The sequence below is a fragment of the Glandiceps talaboti genome, chromosome 20 (genome assembly GCF_964340395.1).
Source record: "Glandiceps talaboti chromosome 20, keGlaTala1.1, whole genome shotgun sequence".
NCBI lineage: Eukaryota > Metazoa > Hemichordata > Enteropneusta > Spengelidae > Glandiceps > Glandiceps talaboti.
Window position 1 is genome coordinate 7604283 of NC_135568.1, and position 21918 is coordinate 7626200.

Here is a 21918-nt window from a genome sequence, read left to right on the forward strand (position 1 = left end):
TTTATTTGGAATCTGGAAGGCGATGATGTGGATATTAAGGTAAGATCTTTTTTTTTATCAAAAGTGTTCATGGCTTTATACTACACATAATATTTCAAATATGACCAGTTCACAAGGCAGACCTAAGTTTGCATCTTTAATTCACGATGGGTATATTTTTACTGTTAGATACTCATTGACCAAAAAACATGCATCAGCTTGTAGATCAAATGATTTACAAAGGTTAAAACGCACAAGCTGTTCTTGTTTTTGACATGGAGCTTTCGATCTGAAGATCTTTATCAGGGTGACAGCTGACCACTACTGGTACTAGGTGCCGATTGGAGACGTTAGGTAGTTCGGTGTCCCTCGTCTCTGTTGATCTTTGGAATTTAGCGTCTGGTGTTGATATCCTCCCTGATCTTTCTTGGGAAATCACGTGGGGATCGAAACAGAATCCCAGTCAATGTCATGATTGTAGCCAGGGGAGTGTTCAGCTAAGGAAGATGTTCCAGTTTTGTCCCTGACAGATTAGCAATGTTCCTCGATCCTTGCTTTCAATTGTCCTCCCGAATCGCCAATATACAGTTGATCACAATTGTTCTCCCGATTCGCCAATATACAGTTGATCACAGTTATTACAAGGTACCTTATATATCACCCCAAAGCGATGTTCAGATGTTGTCTTATCTTTGGGTATGAGAGTAAAGTGCACTTAATACATGTTATGCTTCCTGTACACCCTAAACAGTTCATCAGTGATATGTGTGTATACATTTGTTACAAGGCCGGTCTGAAATGTTTCTTGTGTTTGAATACGTTGGGTTTTCCTCACGAGGGAGTTGTATTAATTTTCTACAGGTACACTCAGTGGCACAACGACCACTATAAATTTCTATCGTGGTCTAACGTTTCGCCCAGAGCACAGCTAAGGTTCCTAGTCTTAAGTACTCCACCAAAATAGTCGTTATTAGGATTTTAATTGAATGACAAGGTCACAGTCAAAGTATGTCATCTGAGATTGAATATAACAATATCAACTCAAAATAATGCATCTGTTTGAATTTCTTCTCCATTTAGAAAGTAATGATACATCTGGACAATCATTTGAGAGATAATGCTGACAAGGTTCCTGTACCATCTAAAACCTTCCGCGGTTATCTGCATATGTCATCACTGAACCCACGAGGAGAAAGAGATCCGAACGAAGCTCTTTCTTGGTTTGATAAAGCTCTACAAGATAATGACATGGAGATGCAGGAAGATACAGAAGATGAGGGACCGATGGGGGACAGAATTATAATTCTAGCAAACAAAGCTAGGGTTCTCTTGTCTCTGGGTGAGGACAAAGAAGCAGGAGAAATACTAAATCAATTGGCAGGCATCAAAGAATATTTGAAATTAGAAAAGGTTAAAGCTTACATAGATGCAAATAAGGCCTTTTGCTTGAGTTGGCTTGGGCCAACTAAAGTTGAGATGGGATTGAAGTGCTATGAAAATGGCCTCAAAGCCTATCCCCAAAATGAGCATTGGTTGTTTGGGTGTGCATTAATAAATAAACGAAGTGAAAAAATAACCAACCAGGAACAGGAAGCTTCTGAGGAGGAAATCCTATATCGTAGAATTCTAGATATAAATCCCCAAAATACGCTTGCGCGGGTTAACCTAGCACGAGTTCTTGCTAATAGGAATTGCGATTTCGAAGCAATGTCCCACTACAGGCAAGCTTTGGAAGACGGAAGAGATAAGGTCACAGTAGTTCAAAGAGTGGCAGAACATTACCACTGGAAAGGTAATTTTAGTAAAGCTATCGAGCTGTTCAAGGAAGCTCTTGATTTAGAGCCAAGGTCAGCTTTCATAAATCACCAGCTCGGCAGTATTTATAAGAAATTGGCCAAACATAAATCGAAAGTTGAGAAAGCCAGGTACTTGAAGATCGCAATCGATTACTTCAATATCGCTGTAGAATTATCTGGTAACACACTATATTCCGCGTTGAATGATAAAGCTTACACACTCAGTGAACAAGGGAAGGTCCAAGAGGCCAAATCTCTGTTTGAAATCCTTCTGAATTGTGAAGATAAATTCGACAGGGCCGTATCTCATCTAAATTTCGCACGGTTTTTAAAAACCCAGGGCAAGGCAGAACAAAGCAATGCTACGCTGCACTACAAACTGGCTCTGTTGGCATATCCGACATGCCGTAGTGGGCAAGCTGCGGCGGAAGCACTTCGAGAAGAAACCATGAAAATGTTATCTACCAACCCTAAGAATGTCGTGGCCTTGAAATTGATGGGATGGGTTTATACTAAAATAAAACATTACGAAAGCGCCTGCTTTTATTATGAAAGGGCGTATGATATTGAACCGTCTGACTTTCTAGCTTTTACTTTAGTTGATTTATTTCGTGAAACCAATAATCCAGTCAAAGAAGGTGAATTTTTGACCAAAGTTGAGCACTCTGATGACGAAGCAGATAATAAAGCTGCTTTGTATCACCTAACAAATGGAGATAATTATACGCAAATGCTAGAATTAGAAAATGCTCGGAGAGAATATTCTACAGCAGCGGGATTAGGGTCACTTAAGGGCTCTGAGGGATTGTTCAACACTCTCAAACAGATAGCAGATGAACGAAAATATGAAAACGCGTGGTTTAATGATTGTGCTAAAATTCTCCGTAATGTTTCAAATACGCGAGTATTAATTGAGCGACGACCAGGGGGTAACAACAGTAAACTTAATGCTAGGGCAAGGAAATTACATGCAAATCTGTTAGATATAATACCACCACGTGTTCAAGTCTTGAAAGATCTGTACAGTGATCACGTGCAATTCCTAAGTGAAATAATTGATAGTGACCACAGTGATCTAATAAATATCGGGAAGGCGAGAAGTTTGATGCGGAAAACACGAGCAGTCCTCGATCGCTGTGTGACGGAATTTGAATCACACAACTTTGATCATTACACGGGCAACAGTTTCTTCTGCCTTACAGGTGGCGCCATTCCTTGCAAAGTAAAGGAAAAGGTTCGAAGTTATGGGTGGGCAGATTTCCCCCTCCGATTTGGCAAGTTGTTCTTGTTCCTGGTTGATATCCAGCCAGGGAGTAACCATCAGGAGAATGGTTGGTTGGAAAAGCTGTTTTCAGTGTGTGATGATAACGACCAACCTGTAGATTTAATGATGCAAGGTTTATCTGTTAACGATAGCAATCCTGTGTGTGATGTAGCTTTAGTGGAGTTAGCAAAGGAGGCTGTCGTTAAAACAGCAATAATTGTACGTGAATTTTATAAGTACATAAAACCAGTAGAATCTGAAGACGAGGTACAGTTTGATTAACTAACAAGGTCAGACTATTCAATCATTTCCGGATAAATTAGTATGCGATGCTTAACCACTAAGCAATATGAAAAATAGTTGAATTTACACCATGTATACTTTGAAATGTCCAACTAAACGAGGAACACCACTCCAGAAAATGAAGACATTTTTGTACATTTTGGGTTCTCAAGAGTCATTTCAATGTTTCATGTGACAACCTTCGCGCAATTGCCAAGAAATTAAACACCAAATCGAATCTTGTTTCACATTCTTGTTCTGTGACTGTCTTAGCAATGGCCTAGTGTTGCATCATAGGAGTCAACATATATACATATTAGATGAATAACTATTCATGACTCCTAAGTGCTTATTACTTTCAGATAAATAGTTATGAATATGTATTCTTAATTTAATACATTTGGTATGGGATATACTGTAACAGTTAAGCTTGAAACAGTTTTATATGTATTCAAAGTGACTGTACCTTTTCATATTTTTTATTCTTATTCTTACCTTTTATTTACTGGCTATTGCTAAATTTGAATAACACAATAGTATTCATTGGTTGACCAGCATAGTAACTAATTAGCCTCAAATTGTGCAATAGATGACATTTGTTTAGTGTTGTATTAAAGTTTTGTAGTATATTTATGCTAATACTAGCACTCCGTGATTAGTCAACAGAATACTCAATAGGGAACTTGCAAACTCGCCATGTTGAATGTTGCATCATGGGAAATGTGATAATATATACTAATCAATTAGCATTGTAAACAATACTGTTACATTGTTTGTAACCACGAATGATCAATTCATAGTTACTCTGACCATTGTGGGAGGTTAATTTTATCGGTAGCTCCAGATTAGGTATTACAATAACCACAGATAATCCCATAGTCCTCTGCATCTAGATGAGCATGATCAGTCTGGATTGCAAGTTTCCACAATGTTTTTAGCCTGCTTTTTAACATCGTCTCTTTGTCATCTCGGGGTCAACATCTCCAGTCCAACCCATTATCCATATATTTCCACACTATTCCCCTTCACTTAGGTGAGACTAGCCCCTCTGATCTCCTCACACCACATCAACTAGCAATTGTTTCACTGCATTTGACTGACATATTTTGACATTATGGTACGATGATGGCTGATGCGATAGCAATGGATTGGAAAAGGGGGACCCACCCTAATTTCCCAACCCTCTCCCTCTTGTAAGTACTGAAAGCCGCCTTACTAACTACTTGAAACTCGTCCTAAAGTTACAGCTCCTGATAATGAGCTGTACAGTAAATAATTCTTTATATATATATATATATATATATATATATATATATATATATATATATATATATATATATATATATATATATATATATATATATATAATATAAAATGTCAATATCGATAGTTTTTCTTTCACCTTTTACATGCATGCAAAGTTAGTGTTAATAATTCTAAACGAAACTGACATAATTTTGCTTCATGCACAGTTAGTATCTGAAATATGTTAACTATCCCAATACAGGAAATGTAGTCAAGACACAGAATTACAGTTTAGTGTCCAAATAAGGAGTTTAGAACAACTGACGTTTTGGATCTGATGTCATCGTCTTATCAACCTATATTGTTTTGCACTGATTACAGAGAACAAAGTCACGTGATTAAAATGTAACTTTCAGGGTCAATTATCAAAATCACTTGAGTGGTATTTAATCGGGACCAATTTCTTTCACATATTGTGCGAAGGTATTGCAGAAGGGAAATACAAATGTATTTTTTGGTGTTCGTATAACATTTTACTGGATGTTATGAACTTGTTAAAAAAAGAATTCTTAAAGGCGTATACAATTAACTGCACAAGGAAAAGAAATATCTTCGCTATTATCTTGTGTTACAATACCTGTAATGCAAGGAAATAATTGTCCCTTAAAATGTCTTTATTCACAGATGACTGTTAATTTAATTTCTCGAATGATGTAATTAAATGTTAAATTTGAAAATAAACTATACTCTCGTTTGTTATTATTCTTTCCCCGTGTTTTAACACAATCACAATGGCTGCCAATAGTGATATGTTAATATGTGTGTGGGTGTGAGTGTGGGTGTAAAAGAACCTTCTTGGTATGCAAGTCTCTAAGGAGGTGTGTAGGCATATTTATGTATTTAATCCAGAATATGAAAAAGATATTGGATATTAAGCGACGTGTGGATTTGGCAATATCGTGAGTTTCTGGAAATGCTACAGTGTGTGCAAACATTCCTGCACTCTTTGTACATTGATTATTGACATATACTGATGCCAATACCACTCACTCTTGATAATGTTTAACTTTGTATATCAGCATTCCAATCATTTATAATATGGCATGAAAGTGGTCATATGGATGAAGATTGGGTATTTAGTTTGGATTTTTAATTTATCAAACAATTTTACCATGGCTTCCTACTTGAAAAATCAATGTGAAACAATATAGACCAAGTCTGTGTTTGTAACATTGCAAAAAGCTAAACAATGTGTAAAAAGTTTGTTATTGTACGTATAATAACAAACATTGTAGACAATCATTATATTTTGCAATTTACCGAGTTACAAAAAAAATCTTATTCAATGTTATATTACATTGATTTTTTCAAGCAGGAAGCAATGATAAATAAAATTGTTTTACAAATTAAAAATTAAAAATAAATACCCAATCTTCATCACTTTAAACCGTTATTATCTCACAGTAAACGTCACCTAGAAGAAGCGCCATTCCGATTGGACAAACTTAAGATGACAGGTAACATCGAAACTAACCTAAATGCTGTCACCACTCTTAACAGTTATAACGTTTTTCTCTGCTTTTTATTACTAAAAATTGTCAAAATTAGTTGCTGGAATGTATCCTTTATGGTGATAATTACAAATTGTTCCTTCAAGCATGGTAAGATATACTGTCATGTGAGACGTGTTTAAGGAGAAGATCATTCACATACATGCTTTCAATTATTCATGTAGGTGACTTTATTCAGTATGTATATGAATTTTGCAAATAAAATCAAACGTATTAAAAGTTTTTCATTTCAAATTAAGTGATTTTGTTTTAAAATGAAACAGCATTTTTAGACATTCAAAAATTTAATTTCGTAGTCGCAGGTGACGTATAAGTATGTTATTTGCCAAATACGGTTCCACATCTTGCTGCTCGAGGTAATTTTTCCGGTATAACGGCTCGCCTCCGGCTCTCCGTTATTACCGGAAAAATTACCTCTTGCAGCAAGATATGGAACGGTATTTGGCAAATAACATGTACGTGCGTTCCAAGTAGTAGTATTGCTCTAAATGGGCAAAATCGACTGTAGAAAGTCGGTGAAAATTTGACTGGACACCGTGATAATGGTCAATCATCTAGCGCCCTCACAAAATTTATTTGAAAGAAATTCTCATTAATATATGCAAATGAAGGTACCTCCGTTATAACTGAGCAGGTCATGATGCAGTTAATCCTAAAGTCTGACAGAGATAGTATTACCACATCACGTCTTAGTCTTACGTACTAGATCTACCTGGACGGTGATTTTGGCAATGTAGACAACCGACCGACACACCAATAAAGGTAATTGTACGTTTGATATAACAATATTAGCCCCATCTACACGTAGGTCGTCCTACCTGAGGCTTGAGGCAGTCCCAAGACCTACCTGAGGTAGGATAGATTTGTGTCTACACGTAGGAAGGTTACAGCGTAGATGTCGCGCGTTCCGTCCAGACAGTACATAGGACGAATTCAGGAGGGTTTCAGGAAACCTCTCAAAGGTGTCCTAAGTCAGGACGGTTTCAGGACAGGATCAGGACGCGTTTGTGTCTACACGGGCTTCAAACTATCCTGAATCCTACCTCAGGTAGGAGTTTTAGTGCCGTGTAGACGGGGCTATTATCAATATTGTTGCTATATTGCGCCATCGTTATTACAAGGAACGTTATTAATCTTAAATAACCACACCCTGTCGTAAACCACAATCCAATATAAATATATTTTAGCTTTCTTTCATACCATCATAGTTCATTTTTAGAATGAATGGACCAAAGGTGGGCAACATGAAATTGTAATATTTATACTAACACTAGATGAATTTGCTATCGAGTCCAACAGACGTTTCGAATATTCCCCAATTACTGATCGTACACGCCACCTTTTCGACTGTTGCTTCTATCACCTTTGACGACGTGACAATTCATTGCCTTTCAAAAATTTGCCACTACCGGATGTTCACATCTTGTCAAATTGCTGCACGGTCGATCGTCTGCAGAACGAAAAATGGCCGACGCACACATATATTTTTGTCGGTCGACACAACAGTATGCGCAACGGAATTGGGCGTACTTAACTTAACCTTAGAAGATCGACTCTGTTATTACAGAAGGTTATAACGAGCTAGTTGCTGGTGTATTCCACCGCACGTACACTTTCGTTTTTAGGCGCCTCGGCAACGGTAGGCACAGAAGCAGTTAGCAATGTAGATGATGTATGGGCATGTTTTTAGGACGGCTTCACAGAACAGTGCACTCTTTGTATATATTCTATGCAGGTAGAAATTAACGTCAGCGGCTCCATTGTAACTAAATACTTGGAACTCTCATTCCAAATTGACTCACAACCATAATATATCCTCACATGTGTACGTTTTGACATCATTTCCCAAATTGTTGTCCTACCTGTTACATTGTATGAGGGGTGTGAGCTTGGTATAGCATACAGTAGTGGACGAGTATATGTTTTGTATCCAGGCAATCTTTATTTTCAACTCTAAGTGGCAATATAGAATACATTGCAAGACATGTTTCATATTTAATCCGTCGCCAAAAAACAGCACCTTTTCCACATTTTACTTCTCAAACATCACTTCTTCTTTTTTAAAATCTATATATCAATAATAACACAAAACCACACAAGTGAAAGTAATTTAAATTACAATTGATGTCACAGACCAATATTCAATACTTATTACTTCGTCAATTTCGTCACCTTGTGCTACCAGATAAATAATTTTAAACATAGCTCTCATCGGTTGACTGACGAAAAAACTAGGAGGTGATATATTGTGATCAGTTCAGTGCAAAAATAATATCACTGCCTTCTCATAGAATATATTAATACGAGCATATGGCTTTAGTGTTTACGATAAGATGCTGTACATGGACGTCAGTCTCATTTTAGGTTATTTATCATAAACAGCCCGATGACGTCATCGTTTACATGTATCCAATCACTTAGAAGAAATTGTGACTTCATTGAATAATAGAAAACCACGTAAATGTTAACACCTTTCTTAGAGTTTTGTTTACAAAGGCAAGAAAGGAATTGGGTTAAAGAAAAAGTTGCCATCTCGATCTGTGAGGTAAACCGGTGAACACACCTTGCGGTCCGTTGAGCTCTTCCTGAGAGCTCGTGTCACGGTTCTCGGTACGAGAGTGACTTTACATGTAGGGTACAGTGAATGGACGTTTGCTACATCATTTGGTATTAAGAGAGAAGTGTAGCTACATTTAGACTAAGATTTCTACGGAGCGTTAACCTTTTCGTTTCTTTCTAGAATTAATATAATTTACTTTACATTCAATTCTAATTCTGTCTAATAAATTTTTATAAAGTGAAATGACTACATTCCTTAATAATTAGGTACATCATTCTCCTGGCACTAAGGGCAAGATAAATAAAATAATTTAAAATATTGAAATGACACTGTTATTATTAACACAGCTGTCTAAGTGAACAATTTCTACAAGTAAATCACGAACGGTTAATTCATTTCAGAGATGTTTACAGTGGACGAAATTACCATTTTCCAGAAATTATCACGTCGTCAACACTCAGAATGTATGTGCTTCTCTGTTTCTATGATGCCACAGATATGCAAGAAATCACATCACCTTTCTGAATTTGTACAACTATTACACAGAAAATAAATGTAATTATTTGTGAAGTGATTCATCACATAATTCCATTGGTAGTTAAACTTAAATATTTTTCATTCTATTTTGACAGCTGATATAACGAATTTTTGGGAGATTCCAATAAAGGAGAGGAGAGGTGCAGAAAAAACCCCGAACGAGTAACCCTTTATTGTACTTGTAAGCAGTTGCGTAGCAGGTAATTGAAAAACCACATTATGTTCAAATGCCTACATATGCAGAGCATCAGATAATCTCTGTTGTTATGGAAACATTCCGGGTATACAAAATCACATTTTTACATTTATTTCATTTACGGTTTCATGTAGTGGGTACCTACGTATACGTTTGTTTTGATAATCTAGTGCCAGAGTCGGTATCTAGTCTGAGATCACTGACTACTGAATGTTGGACATGGGGTTATAACGGAAACAGCATCTGTCACCGATCCAATGCTAAATTTACCGACTATAACGTCACGTGACATTTCTAAAAAAAATAACGCTGATGAAATGAAGAATCCCTGTCTTTATTTTCTCAAAAGAAAATGGCGGACTCGGATTCTATTGCAACAAACGTTGGTTACGCGGAACAGCTTGAGAATTTTCCCTGTCACTTTGTTTGGCGATTAGAAGACAAATTCAACCGAGACTTCAAGGTATGTAGATCCTATTGTCATTAATTTTATATATTAATTCGAATAATGATTTATGATTTATATCGGTAATCATCAGAAACACTAAAGTCCGAACGAGAATTTTCTCCAGAAACCCCTAAATTAAATCTTTCTCTGAATTGACTAGTGGGAGGGGATATTGCTCAACCATACACGTCTAAGACTCAACAAGCAATTCTTGATAAGGTATGTGTTTGTTGTCTACAGACAGCTAGGAGTTATATTGACCACCACTTAAAACACAACCCAAGTGAGATGACAGTACCAGCTATGGAAGTGAAAGCATGCCTGTATATGTCTAAATATCTCATAAAACAATCAACCCTTTAAAAGTATTAGAGTTTTCATGAAACCAATGTATTATCTATTTGCAGACGGCTATGGAATATATAGACCATCACTTAGCACACAATCCAGATGAGATGACAGTACCAGCTATGGCAGTGAAAGCATACCTGTATATGTCAAATCTCAAAGACAACAACTTAAAGGATCCCCAAGCAGCGTTGGAATTGATAAAGAAGGCTTTGGATAGAAACGAAAATGACTTAAAGGAAGACACCAGTCACGATGGGCCCATTGGGTATAAGGTTGTCCTCCTAGCAGATCAAGCATGGGTGTACTTTAAGCATTGCGATACAAAGAAAGTTGAGGAATTAATTGTAGATTTGGAAGAAATACACGAATCATTATCAAGGGAGGCAGGGGCATATTTGAAAGCAATTAAGGCTTTTACTTTTCAGTGGTTTAGTATATCGAAGTTTCTAGAAGGTATTGAGTGTTATAAAGAGGCTGTAAGTATTTTTCCGTCAAATGTCGATTGGTTGTTTGGATATACTCGACTTCTCGAAAAAAGATCATATTTGACAACACAAAATGTTTCTGACATTAGTGAGATAAATCTTCGTCAGATATTAACACTAAACCCAAAACATGGGTTAGCACGCGCTTTCCTTGCCAAAGAATTGGCGGACAAGGGGATTAGATCACATCTTGAAGCAGAGTACGAGGCCAATCAAGCACTCGACATTGGTGGAAATGATTTTGTTGTTGTTCAAAGAGTTGGGAAGGTATTTTTGACGTTAGGAAAGCATGATCGAGCTCTTGAGCTTTTTCAAAAGGCACTCGATTCAGAACCAAATTCTAATTTTACCCTGCGATTAATCGGTGATGTTTATCGGGCAAAATATTTTAACCTGGCAAAAGAAGACGCACAATGTGAAGTGTATCTTAAGAATGCTATAGAATATTACGAAAGGGCAATTGAGGCAGATAGTAGCAATTTCGACGCAAAAATTCGAAAGGCTGACCTACATTCCCGACTAGGTCAGACTTCCAAAGCTGAACGCGAGTATCTTCAACTAATTGAGGCTGAAAATGCAGATAATAAGGCATCTGCATTATACAACTTTGGCCTCTTTCTCGAATATCAGGATGAAAACAATGCAATTCAGCGATACAAGGAAGCCATCAAAACTGATCCTAATAGTTTTGGAGGGCGAAACGCAGTGACGAAAATCATTGAAAAAATGCAGCGACGTGTTTCTAGAGATAAAGAAGATTATGAAGCTTTAGACATGTTGGGATGGGTTTACAGTAAAACTGGTTATATTGATAGTGCGTGTTTTCATTACGAAATGGCATATCGCGTAAAACCGTCAAACACTTTGACACTGAAATTAGCTCAGCTGTATGTCAAAAGTGTAAATCCTGACAAAGCATTTAAATACTTGGAGATGATCAGAGAGTCAAAAAGTGACGAATATCGACGTTTGAAAGGTAAACTACATTTAGCATTGGGTATTGAATACAAAGAACAAGGCATATACGATCAAGCACGGAATGAGTTTTCGAAATCGGCATGCGTAGAATACAACTGTCTCGAAGGTTGTGAGAACCTCGCCAAATTTCTACAAAATTGTACAGAGGATGACAAATACGAGAAACGCTGGCTGGAGGATTGGGCCAAAATCGTTTCAATACTACGAAGAGAGGGAGACTTGATTAAACAGCACAAGGGTAAAATAACAGGCAATGAGATAATTAATCGCCTAAAAGCGCTTGAAGAAACTCAAAAGAAAGCTATGATGCCCTCCGTACGATATCTTCGCGACTTGTATGACAAGTATGTTAAGTTACTTCTCAAACCGTGCGTTGATGAATATGTGCAGGTTTTACTGGAGGCACGCAGTTTATTGGATCGAGTGATGAGTGACTTCCAGTCGAAACATTACCCGTCAATTTCACCTAAGAATACTCGCTACACATTCTTTTACATCAAAGACACAGTCAAAGTTGAATATGATCTGCAGAAAAAACTAGAAGGAGATTACCATTGGATCGGTTTCAGAACCTACTATCCAAAGCTATTCAAAACTTTGGTAAATATTCAACCAGCATACGATTTTAACGATAATAAAAATTTGATATTTTTATTCAATACTGTTAATAAATACAAACATACTAAATCTCTACAACCTGGGGAACAGGGAGACAAAATTGGTGGTAATCTCTACTGTTTCAGCTTACAAGATCTGTCTGACTGGTCCGTCGTCAAAGTTACAGAAATTGTTCGACAGTTTGATAAACACATGTAATATTTTAACGGTATTCGAAATGTCGGTAAAGTTTGCAGATATGGCAAAAACAGTGTATTAATAAGTATTAAAGGGAATCGTGCACCTGTGTTTTGGTCGCTACGGCTCAGAACGAGAATTGTAAACCGATGTTGTGCAACAGGTGTGACCGGTCTTCGTCTGCAAGGGACATGAGCTGACCTAAGTCGCGTACGACTTTAACACTTCATCCGGGTCATCAATATCAGTAGAAGTCAATTTCATTTGAAAGCTAAATTCGCGAGTGACCTTTTGAAAAACTCCGAACTCTAATTAATATGGCCAACGAATACTTATTGGCATTTTAACAATTTTAAGTGAATATGCTGTAAGAAATAATACCCCAGTTATGACTAGTGCAGTTTGGAGCCATGGAACACTTTTATGAAGTTAATTAATGAATAGAACTTGCTGTAAATAGCTTTCCCATACAAAGTCTGACTTGATATACTTTCTAGTTCTGTACTATTTCAGTTTGTCATATTTTGTATGCTTTATCTTTCTTGATTTTTATCGTTGTTGTTGCAGAATTTCTAGCAGAATCAGCAGCCTCTTTCTGTAAACGTAATAAGACTTATTGAGACTGGATTATATTGTATATGATCATATACCTATGCCAAGATCAATCATCTTGATGACGTTAACGCCAAATGTTACTTCTGATATAGAACATTAAACGTCATGACATTCACGATATCGACGATACATCAGAAAAACATAGCAATTCCGAAAATAAACAACCAAAATAGTGGCCGAGCTTCGGCGTAACCATAGCCACCCACTACGTGTACGATGCACTATCCTGCCCTATTAAGTACTACCGACATTACTGATGAGTTGTACTCGTAAACGACCATTTACTTTGATTAACATATTAAAGCATTTTCAGAACCTTTTGGAGAACCTACCCAAGTTGTATTTCGATATATTAATGCAAGGTTGGACCGAAATCTGTTGAAAGTTGAAGATCATTGAAAACATTTCATCGAAACGGGTTGACAGTATCATCAGGAAATGTCACGTGGTATAGACTAACATAGCTGTACCCTTGTTATTTTCCGTGTGTCTTTGGATTCTTGGTCATAGGCATATGATAAATCGCTTATTACCTGATATCACCTCGTATCGCCATTTATGTCGTTGCTCAACGTGACACGTCTTACGAATCGTGTCACTTTGCAGAAACGGTACTCATGGCACTACGGCAAACGGAAATGTGATATCCGATAATACCTTAATAGTATTTTATTATAATGCATAGTATAGTATTGTATTGTATATTGTGTTGCTGTATTATATATATATTGCATATGTTATATATATGTGTGTGTATATATAATTCTATTATATCATCACATTATTGAAACAGTTTTGTCTTCGTAATCTTAGCAGATAGACAGAAACAGCTTCATTATCTGAACAAAGTTGTGATGTGAGGATTTTGGTGCTTTGTTTATATTTGTTGACACAGGAAGCTATGTATTTTCTATATACAGGCTGCACTGAAAACCACGTCTACCCAAGATCATGCATGGTCACTAATACATCCATGTATTATCCAGAACACATACATATTGTCTATGAGACAGAGAAATTATAGCTATATTTATTTTAACCACATTAAATGCAACAGTGGAGGTCAAAACATGAGAACAGTAGTCTTAGTATCTGCTTTATTCATTTTAAGACATCCAGTTCAATAGTTTGGTCAAATACAACTAACACTCGTTCTAAGTAGAGCCTGCTGTAAATAGTTTTCTGTCCAAAACATAAAGAAGGCATTTATCAATTATAACCCAACTATGTAAGAAAGTAAACTGTTTTTACGTACTTTTAGCACTGTTACAACAAATGAAGCAGTAAAGCTTGTCAGTAGAACGATATTCTTTATGTCAAAAGAATCGTACACGTATCATGAAGGCTATGTTGTTGGTTTTCGTCTGCACATTGATTATAGAACACATTTATATACTTGTGAAACAGACGTGTCAAAAAGCAACAATTTATCTACGAGAAATAGTAAATGTTAAACTTATCGGTAGTAAAGTTTTGAGTGTGAGTGATAAGAACATACCTGATGTTCCAATTAAAATTACGTTTGTCACTAAATCTCTGTCTCTGTCCTTTTTTTAGTGTATGGCAAGCATTTCAGGCCAAAAGTATTAAGGTTTTATTATGATTTAGGTTTCGTCAAACCAGATTTGTGTTAATAGATAATTTCTAATAAATTTAAATTTTTAATTTTAGATTTTTAACATTTTTAACAAAATGTTCTGGAATTTTTTCGGAACTAATTAATTTCGGATCGTGATCCATGAATGTGTTTCATTTGCTTTCTATAGCAGGGGTGTGGAGTAACTCAAATGACTGACTTTCGGTAGGCCTAACATGTTGGTCGATGTAATTTGCACTTACAATGCATAGGCATGTGATTTGAACACATACGAATACATACAATGGCACTCCTACTGGCATATGTTAGACCTTTCTCTGTTCTAATTGTTCTTTATCCAACCATTCAACTCGATGCGATAAACGTTCAATCAACAATTGGTCTTTTTCTGCTCCCCCCCCCCCGTAAACAGAGGTGAAATGGCGGTAGCCAGAGCCTGCTGAAATTCTGCGCGGGGGGGGGGGGGTCGATAAATGTTTCCATCGGGCAAGAAAAAATGCTCTGAACCTGGGGCATCTGACATCCTATCTGTGAAAACCAAAATAGGATGATCCCTATCATTGATGTAAATCATTTAGTTTGGCCATTGGATTGTGGTGTGAAACTCACAGTAGTTGGTATCTCTGATAACCAGTTTGCCTGAAGTTGGCACACATGCTACCTTAGTTAATAGTGTTTTTACTATTGTATAATGTGATCACAGGGTGATTATGGACACATAACCAAAGCCCACTTTTGTAATCCACCAGAAGCAATTTGTGTAATCCAGAAGATACACTAACAATAACTTTTTCTATCATAGTTTGCCTATAGTTTTTGACGTCCGCAGTAGTAAATGGGATACAGACGCTCATAGCTCTTAGTATTACCTCTATCACAAGACCTTTATAGGCACTAGGGTTTTGTGCATACGTGGTACAGTCACTATTACACATACATGGTATAGGTCAGTACGACACTATATAGACATTACTGTGTTACGTACGTTCACAAATTGGAGACAGTTAGGTTTTGGGATCAGATACCATCCGTTGATGTCATTATAGTCAGTCACGATTTGAAAACGTAGTCAGTTTACATTGACATAAAACTCCTCACCAGTGCCTAAGGTGTCAGGGTGTGTGTTTGTTTTTTGAGGGGTTAATGTGTTTTATTGTTAGGCGATCAACAGTACAGAGTCAGAACATATCACTTTATATGGTTGCAGGAGACATCGATCGAATGTCTTAACTGTTTACTGCACTGTCTAGATATATCCTTAGCTGATAGTGCCTCCTAGGATCAGCTATTAAACAATGAATCTCGACAGTGCAGTAAACAGGCTATCAAATACCACTATGCTATTCAAATTCAGGGCCACTTTAATGTATACCAAGTGTGTTGTACCACTCATGTAACATTGATATCATTGCGTCTGTAGCAATTAAGATCGTTGTATTTACACCGTCAGCATACTGATAATGCAAAAAAACCTATTTCTCATTCTTGTTCTGTCTTTCAGGTTCAAGACTGACACAAATGGCTTCCATGTTAATGCCAAGTCAACTGATTGAAGAACTGCAAGAGTTTCGTTGCCATTTTGATTGGAATCTAGAAGATGGTTTAGATTCTTCAACAGATATAGAGGTGAGTTCATGTGTTATCTTTCACTGGGTTATATAATTCAATTTACTACAATCATAGGAAGTCTAGAGATTGGCTGCTTGACATTGATAGTCATCATTGACAGCTACACCTCTCTTGGCTGGGCATTACCAGGTATTGGTAGGTGATGACTGTTGACTGCTAAAGTCATAGTATGGCTCCGTTGTCCGGAGAGGCAGTACGTGTATGCATCTCGTGTCCTTAACGTAAAGCAATGCATGTGCGCATGTTATTAATGCAACACAATGCATGTGTTCATCAGCTAGTGTGCTAGTCTAGTTCCAGACGGACTGTATTCGACACTATATCCATATGAATATGTATGAAGTTTAACGCATATAGTCGAATATAGTCCGTCTGGAACTAGTCTACTAGTGTGCCAAAGTGTAGGACACATTTGCATTCAGCCTGGGTCTGTGGGCTAGCTGTGAGATATGTGTACAGTAAAAAGGGCTCGTGTGTGTACATGAACCCTCAATCAAGGAAAGTCAATGGATTGCGTTGCCATCAATGTCCATCTGTAAACTCATTCCAAGATTTGAAAACATGTATTATCCTGTTAGCTGTGAAAAGTTTGGAAGTGGTGCATCAATGTATACATGTATGTATCCTTCCGAAACGTAATATTCTAATTATCCCTTCTTTTAATTTTTTATACAAATTCTACAATCGTTGCTTTCTGAAGAGTTTTGACCTACTTTACTTATCAATTGATGTCGATATTTTATTTATTTTTTATCGTTAGACAATCACGACAGGTCTGGACAATCATTTAGAAGATCATGCTGACCAACTGCCTGTATTTTCAAAAACTTTGAAAGGTTATCTTTACATGTCATCACTGAATCCACGAGGAGAAAGAGATCCACACGAAGCTCTTCGTTGGTTTGATAAAGCTGTAGAGGATAATGAGAAGGAGATGCAAGAAGATACAGAAGATAAAGGACCAATGGGGGACAGAATTATAATTCTAGCAAACAAAGCCAGGGTTCTGTTGTGTCTGGGTGAGGACAAAAAGGCAGGGGAAATATTAAATACATTAGCAGGTATCAAAGAACATTTAAAATCAGAAAAGGTTCAAGCTTATATAGATGCAAACAAAGCATTTTGCTCGTTTTGGCTAGGGCAATCTAAATTTGATCTTGGATTAACATGTTATGATAGGGCACTTAAGGTGTATCCTACAAAAGAATCTTGGTTGATTGGGAAAGCACTTCTTGTGGGTAAGTTTAAACACTGCATGAGAAGTACAGTTTCGGAACAAGGAGTGTCCGAGCTGGAAATTATTTATCGTAAAGTTCTTCGAATTAATCCAGATAATATGTTTGCCAGAGTTAGACTTGCAGTGACCCTTGCCAGTAGAAAGTGTGATTACGAGGCCATGCATCATTTCGATGAAGCATGGCTTCATGGTAAAGATAAACTCCATGTAGTTACACATGTTGCGGAGTTTTACCTTCGTAAAAGAGATTTTCGTAAAGCTCGTGGCTTATTAGATGAAGCCCTTTGTCTACATCCCAAGTCCCCATTTATCCATCGTTTATTTGGCGATCTTTATCGGGCAATGGCTAAAACAGGAAAGTATGAAGTCGGGAAAAACAACCAGACTGCGATTGAATGGTATGATAAGGCTATGAAATTATCATTTAGTACAAAACCTGCTGTTTTGCGCAATAAAGCTTGGGTCTTGTTTGATCAAGGTAAAATTCAACAAGCTAAAGCAGTATTTGAACAACAAACAAATAGTCAGTCTACAAGTATCTTTGGAAAGGCGGACAGACATCTCACATTTGCGCAGTTTTTAGATAAACTGGATGTGGAAGAGGAGAAACGAAATGCAATGCGACAGTACAAAATGGCTTTAATAGCTCATCCAACACGTCGTAGTGGCAGTTGTCTACAAACGATCAAAATATTGAAAGAGAAGTGTGTAGAATTACTGTCTGTCAATCCTAAAAATGTAGATGCCTTAGAACTGACGGGTTGGTTGTATTCGAAAATAAACCACACAGAGAGTGCGTGTTTTTATTACGAACGGGCCTACGAAATAAAACCGTCCGATTTTCTGGCCTCTACCTTAGTTGACCTGTACAGGGGAGCAAACAACCATCTTAAAGCAGACGACTTTTCGAGCAAAATTATATATTCGAACGCCGAGGAAAAAACAATCAAAGATGTGTCGTTTCACATTTCAAATGGCCAGCAAAGCTATGAAATGCTAGAATTTGATGTCTCTCGGAGAGAATATTCTCGTGCAGCGGACTTACATTCGCTGCAGGGTTCTGAAGGTTTGCTCAATGTACTCAAGCAGGTACCAGAGGATGGGAAATATGAAATAGCGTGGTTTAACGACCTCGCAAAAATTCTCGTTAATGTCACAAACACGTCTAAATTAATAGAATGGAAAGAAGAAGGAGACAACGAAAAAGTTAGTAAAAGGGCTAAAAAATTACATGCTGATTTGTTTGAGATTTTGAAACCTCAACTTCGCGTTTTGAAAGAATTGTACAAGGAAAATGTTGAATTCTTTAGCTTGACATTCGACAGTGACCACCAAGATCAAATTAATGTAAGCAATGCGACCATGTTACTGCGAAAAGCACGTGACCTACTCAACAGCTGTGTGAGAGGATTTGAAAACTCTAACTACAATCTTCGAGACACGGGTAATAGATTCTTTTATGTCAAAGATGGCCACAGCATTCCTCGTGAATTGGCGGAAAGAATTCTAAGTTATGGGTGGGTAGATTTCGCCCTCCGATTTGGGAAATTGTTCCTCTTCCTGGTTGATATCCAGCCAGGGAGTAACCTTCGGGAAAACGGTTGGTTGGAAAAGTTGTTTTCAGTTTGTGAAGATAACGACCAACCTGTAGAATTAATGCTGCAAGGTTTATCTGTTAATGATGGCAATCCGGCGTGTGATGCAGATTTAGTAGAGTTTGCAAAGGAGGCTGTTGTTAAAACAGCAATAATTGTACGTGAATTCTACAAGTATATAAAACCAGTAGAAGCTGCAGATAGAGTAGAGTCAGTTGGTTAAAACTACCCACATCAGATTAATGTGATCTGGAAGTTTGTGATTTTCAGAAACATCGAATTGTGTTTTTACGTGTGTGTGTGTATATATATATATATATATATATATATATATATATATATATATATATATATATATATATATATATATATATATATATATATATATATATATATATATATATATATATATAGTACATGATAGTCATTTTAGTTTATATTACATCGTGTGTATTTGTGTTTCTTTGCTTGTTTGTTTGCTTGCCTGCTTTCTTTCTTTCATACTTTATCGAAAAATAACGATGTCTCACAGATGCTTGGTCATTGTGGCTCTGGGTATGAAATTATATAAACAATAATTAAACACTGTATGTATCAGGACCTCTTTGAAGGATGTTATTTAATTCCGTCTAGTAGCCTTTTTACTGTATTTTCATGAATATCTGCCTTTTAAAATCTTCACATTTTTACTGATACATTTCAATCTGCCTAATTGACTGAATTACTTCTCTGTTTGTCACCTATTTGTTAGTGTTGGTACAAATGTATACAAATGTCATTGTGTAAACATAATTAATTAAACAATCCACACCATGTTACACATTACTAAGGAATATTGATAGGTTTCTAAATCACTCTTTAAATCACGTTTTAAGCAGAAAGTATAACAGCATATATATGTCAAAAATAAGAAAAAAACATTATGAAAAAAGTATGTTACACCTAATTGAGCTATATGCAATGTTAAAACGAATATGTTAAAGTTAATGTTTCACATGCTACTAAGCTATGGTTAAGGGATGCATTTCTGAATAATGTGTAAGATGAACAGTTAACTTCTAAGAGTAAAGATAGTTATGTATTCCAATTACCTGTATTTCTTGAAGTTTTCGTTTATTTTGTTTAGAGTTTTCATTCATGTCTTTTTTATATTTTATGTAAGATAAAAGGCAGTGTTTATCCATAACTGGGATGTATAGTTTGCAAATCTTGCCACAATACTATATTAAACATTGTAGCATACTGATGCCATGATCATCACCTCGTTGGTCACCACCCAACAAGAGATAACTGAATAAGATACTGTTTAAATCTAAACTGAAATTCTTTTCTACATCAAACTGTGTGACGTTTTCAAAACATGTACCTTTTGTATAGAGACTTGTCATGGCTAGCTACGTCTGCATTGTATGATACTATGACCATCCAAAAATATCATAATGCGAGAATTTGGTCCATTCTAACTTAAAGTAGCAAATATTTGTGGGTTTTTTTTTTGCGTATTTAACAAACAAAATCTTAATTTGCAGGAGAGAACAAAGCGGTATCTTACAGATTGTATATTTTATATACTAATCTTCAGTTAATTGTAATTGTCTCTATTATCAAGAATTGTCAAGTGTTTTGGTCATGCAAGAACGCATGGCTAATTTTACATATGATTTTAAATGTTATCTGGAATATTCTGGAGAAAATGTTACATTTCGTATAGAACCTGTATCTAGATTTAATGACGTCATTAAGACAGTCCTATATATGAGAATGGTATTGCGAATAAAGTTATTCCTGATTCTGATTTCAACAACACAACTTGAGGTGTGTGGCGTGTCTCTGTGAGCGTACGATCGATCGTACGTACGAGTGAGTGACGATATATGTGCATGCCTTGTACCAATACAATTGTACCGGTGTAGTCTTGACGCCCAAAATTGGTCCACCAGGGATTATAAATGGATGGGACTAGTTCCCAACTAACCAACAAGTTCGTAAGATCCCATATAAATCTCTCTCTCTCTCTCTCTCTCTCTCTCTCTCTCTCTCTCTCTCTCTCTCTCTCTCTCTCCTCCCCCTCCCTCCCTCCCTCCCCCCCTCTCTCTCTCTCTCTCTCTCTCTCTCTCTCTCTCTCTCTCTCTCTCTCTCTCTCTCTCTCTCTCAATTTGCACAAACAAAGGCAGCAGTCATCATAATGAAAGCTATTTACAAACGTCTCCTTCGTAGAAATGTTACTATTTCGAAGAATTGAACCATACATTCTAGCTAAGGCTAATAATAGACTTGTGAGATCAGACTACTATAGAAAAAGTTATATAGCCGCCTGTGTTGTCAGGTAACATCTTGCTCTCTGACCCATTCCACAATACATTGTATACATTGGCATAAATCAGTGGACATCTTTAACACTGCCTGCTACCATAGGCAGTTAAAAGAACCCGTCACCGTCAAACATACTCTGTATTGCTGACTGCTACCAAACACTATGTATATTAATAATATAGTCTAGAATTCAGCGGCCAGACGTATGGGGATGTTTCGAGGTCAGGCGGCAACCACCGGGGGTGATTACCCCGAACAGAAAAATCGAAAACAAACGACCCTAAGCGATGGAATGGGCGATACATAAAGAAATCGATAACCGCTTTCACCACATCAGGTATAAATTTTATAAATCAGATTGTTGTGTAACAAGAATAATGTCCTGGGTCTAATTAAGCATCGGAAATTCAGACTGTGACAACTAAACATAGAAACAGTATATTGG

General features: G+C 36.8%; 1 protein-coding gene across 1 annotated transcript; it reads left to right on the forward strand.

Annotated features, from left to right (window-relative positions):
• The first annotated feature begins 6760 nt into the window (after positions 1-6760).
• LOC144450731 (antiviral innate immune response effector IFIT1-like) lies at positions 6761-19383 on the forward strand. Its single transcript, XM_078141425.1, has 4 exons — positions 6761-6899; positions 9330-9434; positions 16201-16325; positions 17089-19383. Exons 3-4 carry the CDS (start codon positions 16218-16220, stop codon positions 19381-19383), a joined length of 2403 nt encoding a protein of 800 aa, XP_077997551.1. The 5' UTR covers positions 6761-6899; positions 9330-9434; positions 16201-16217.
• The last annotated feature ends 2535 nt before the right edge of the window (positions 19384-21918 follow it).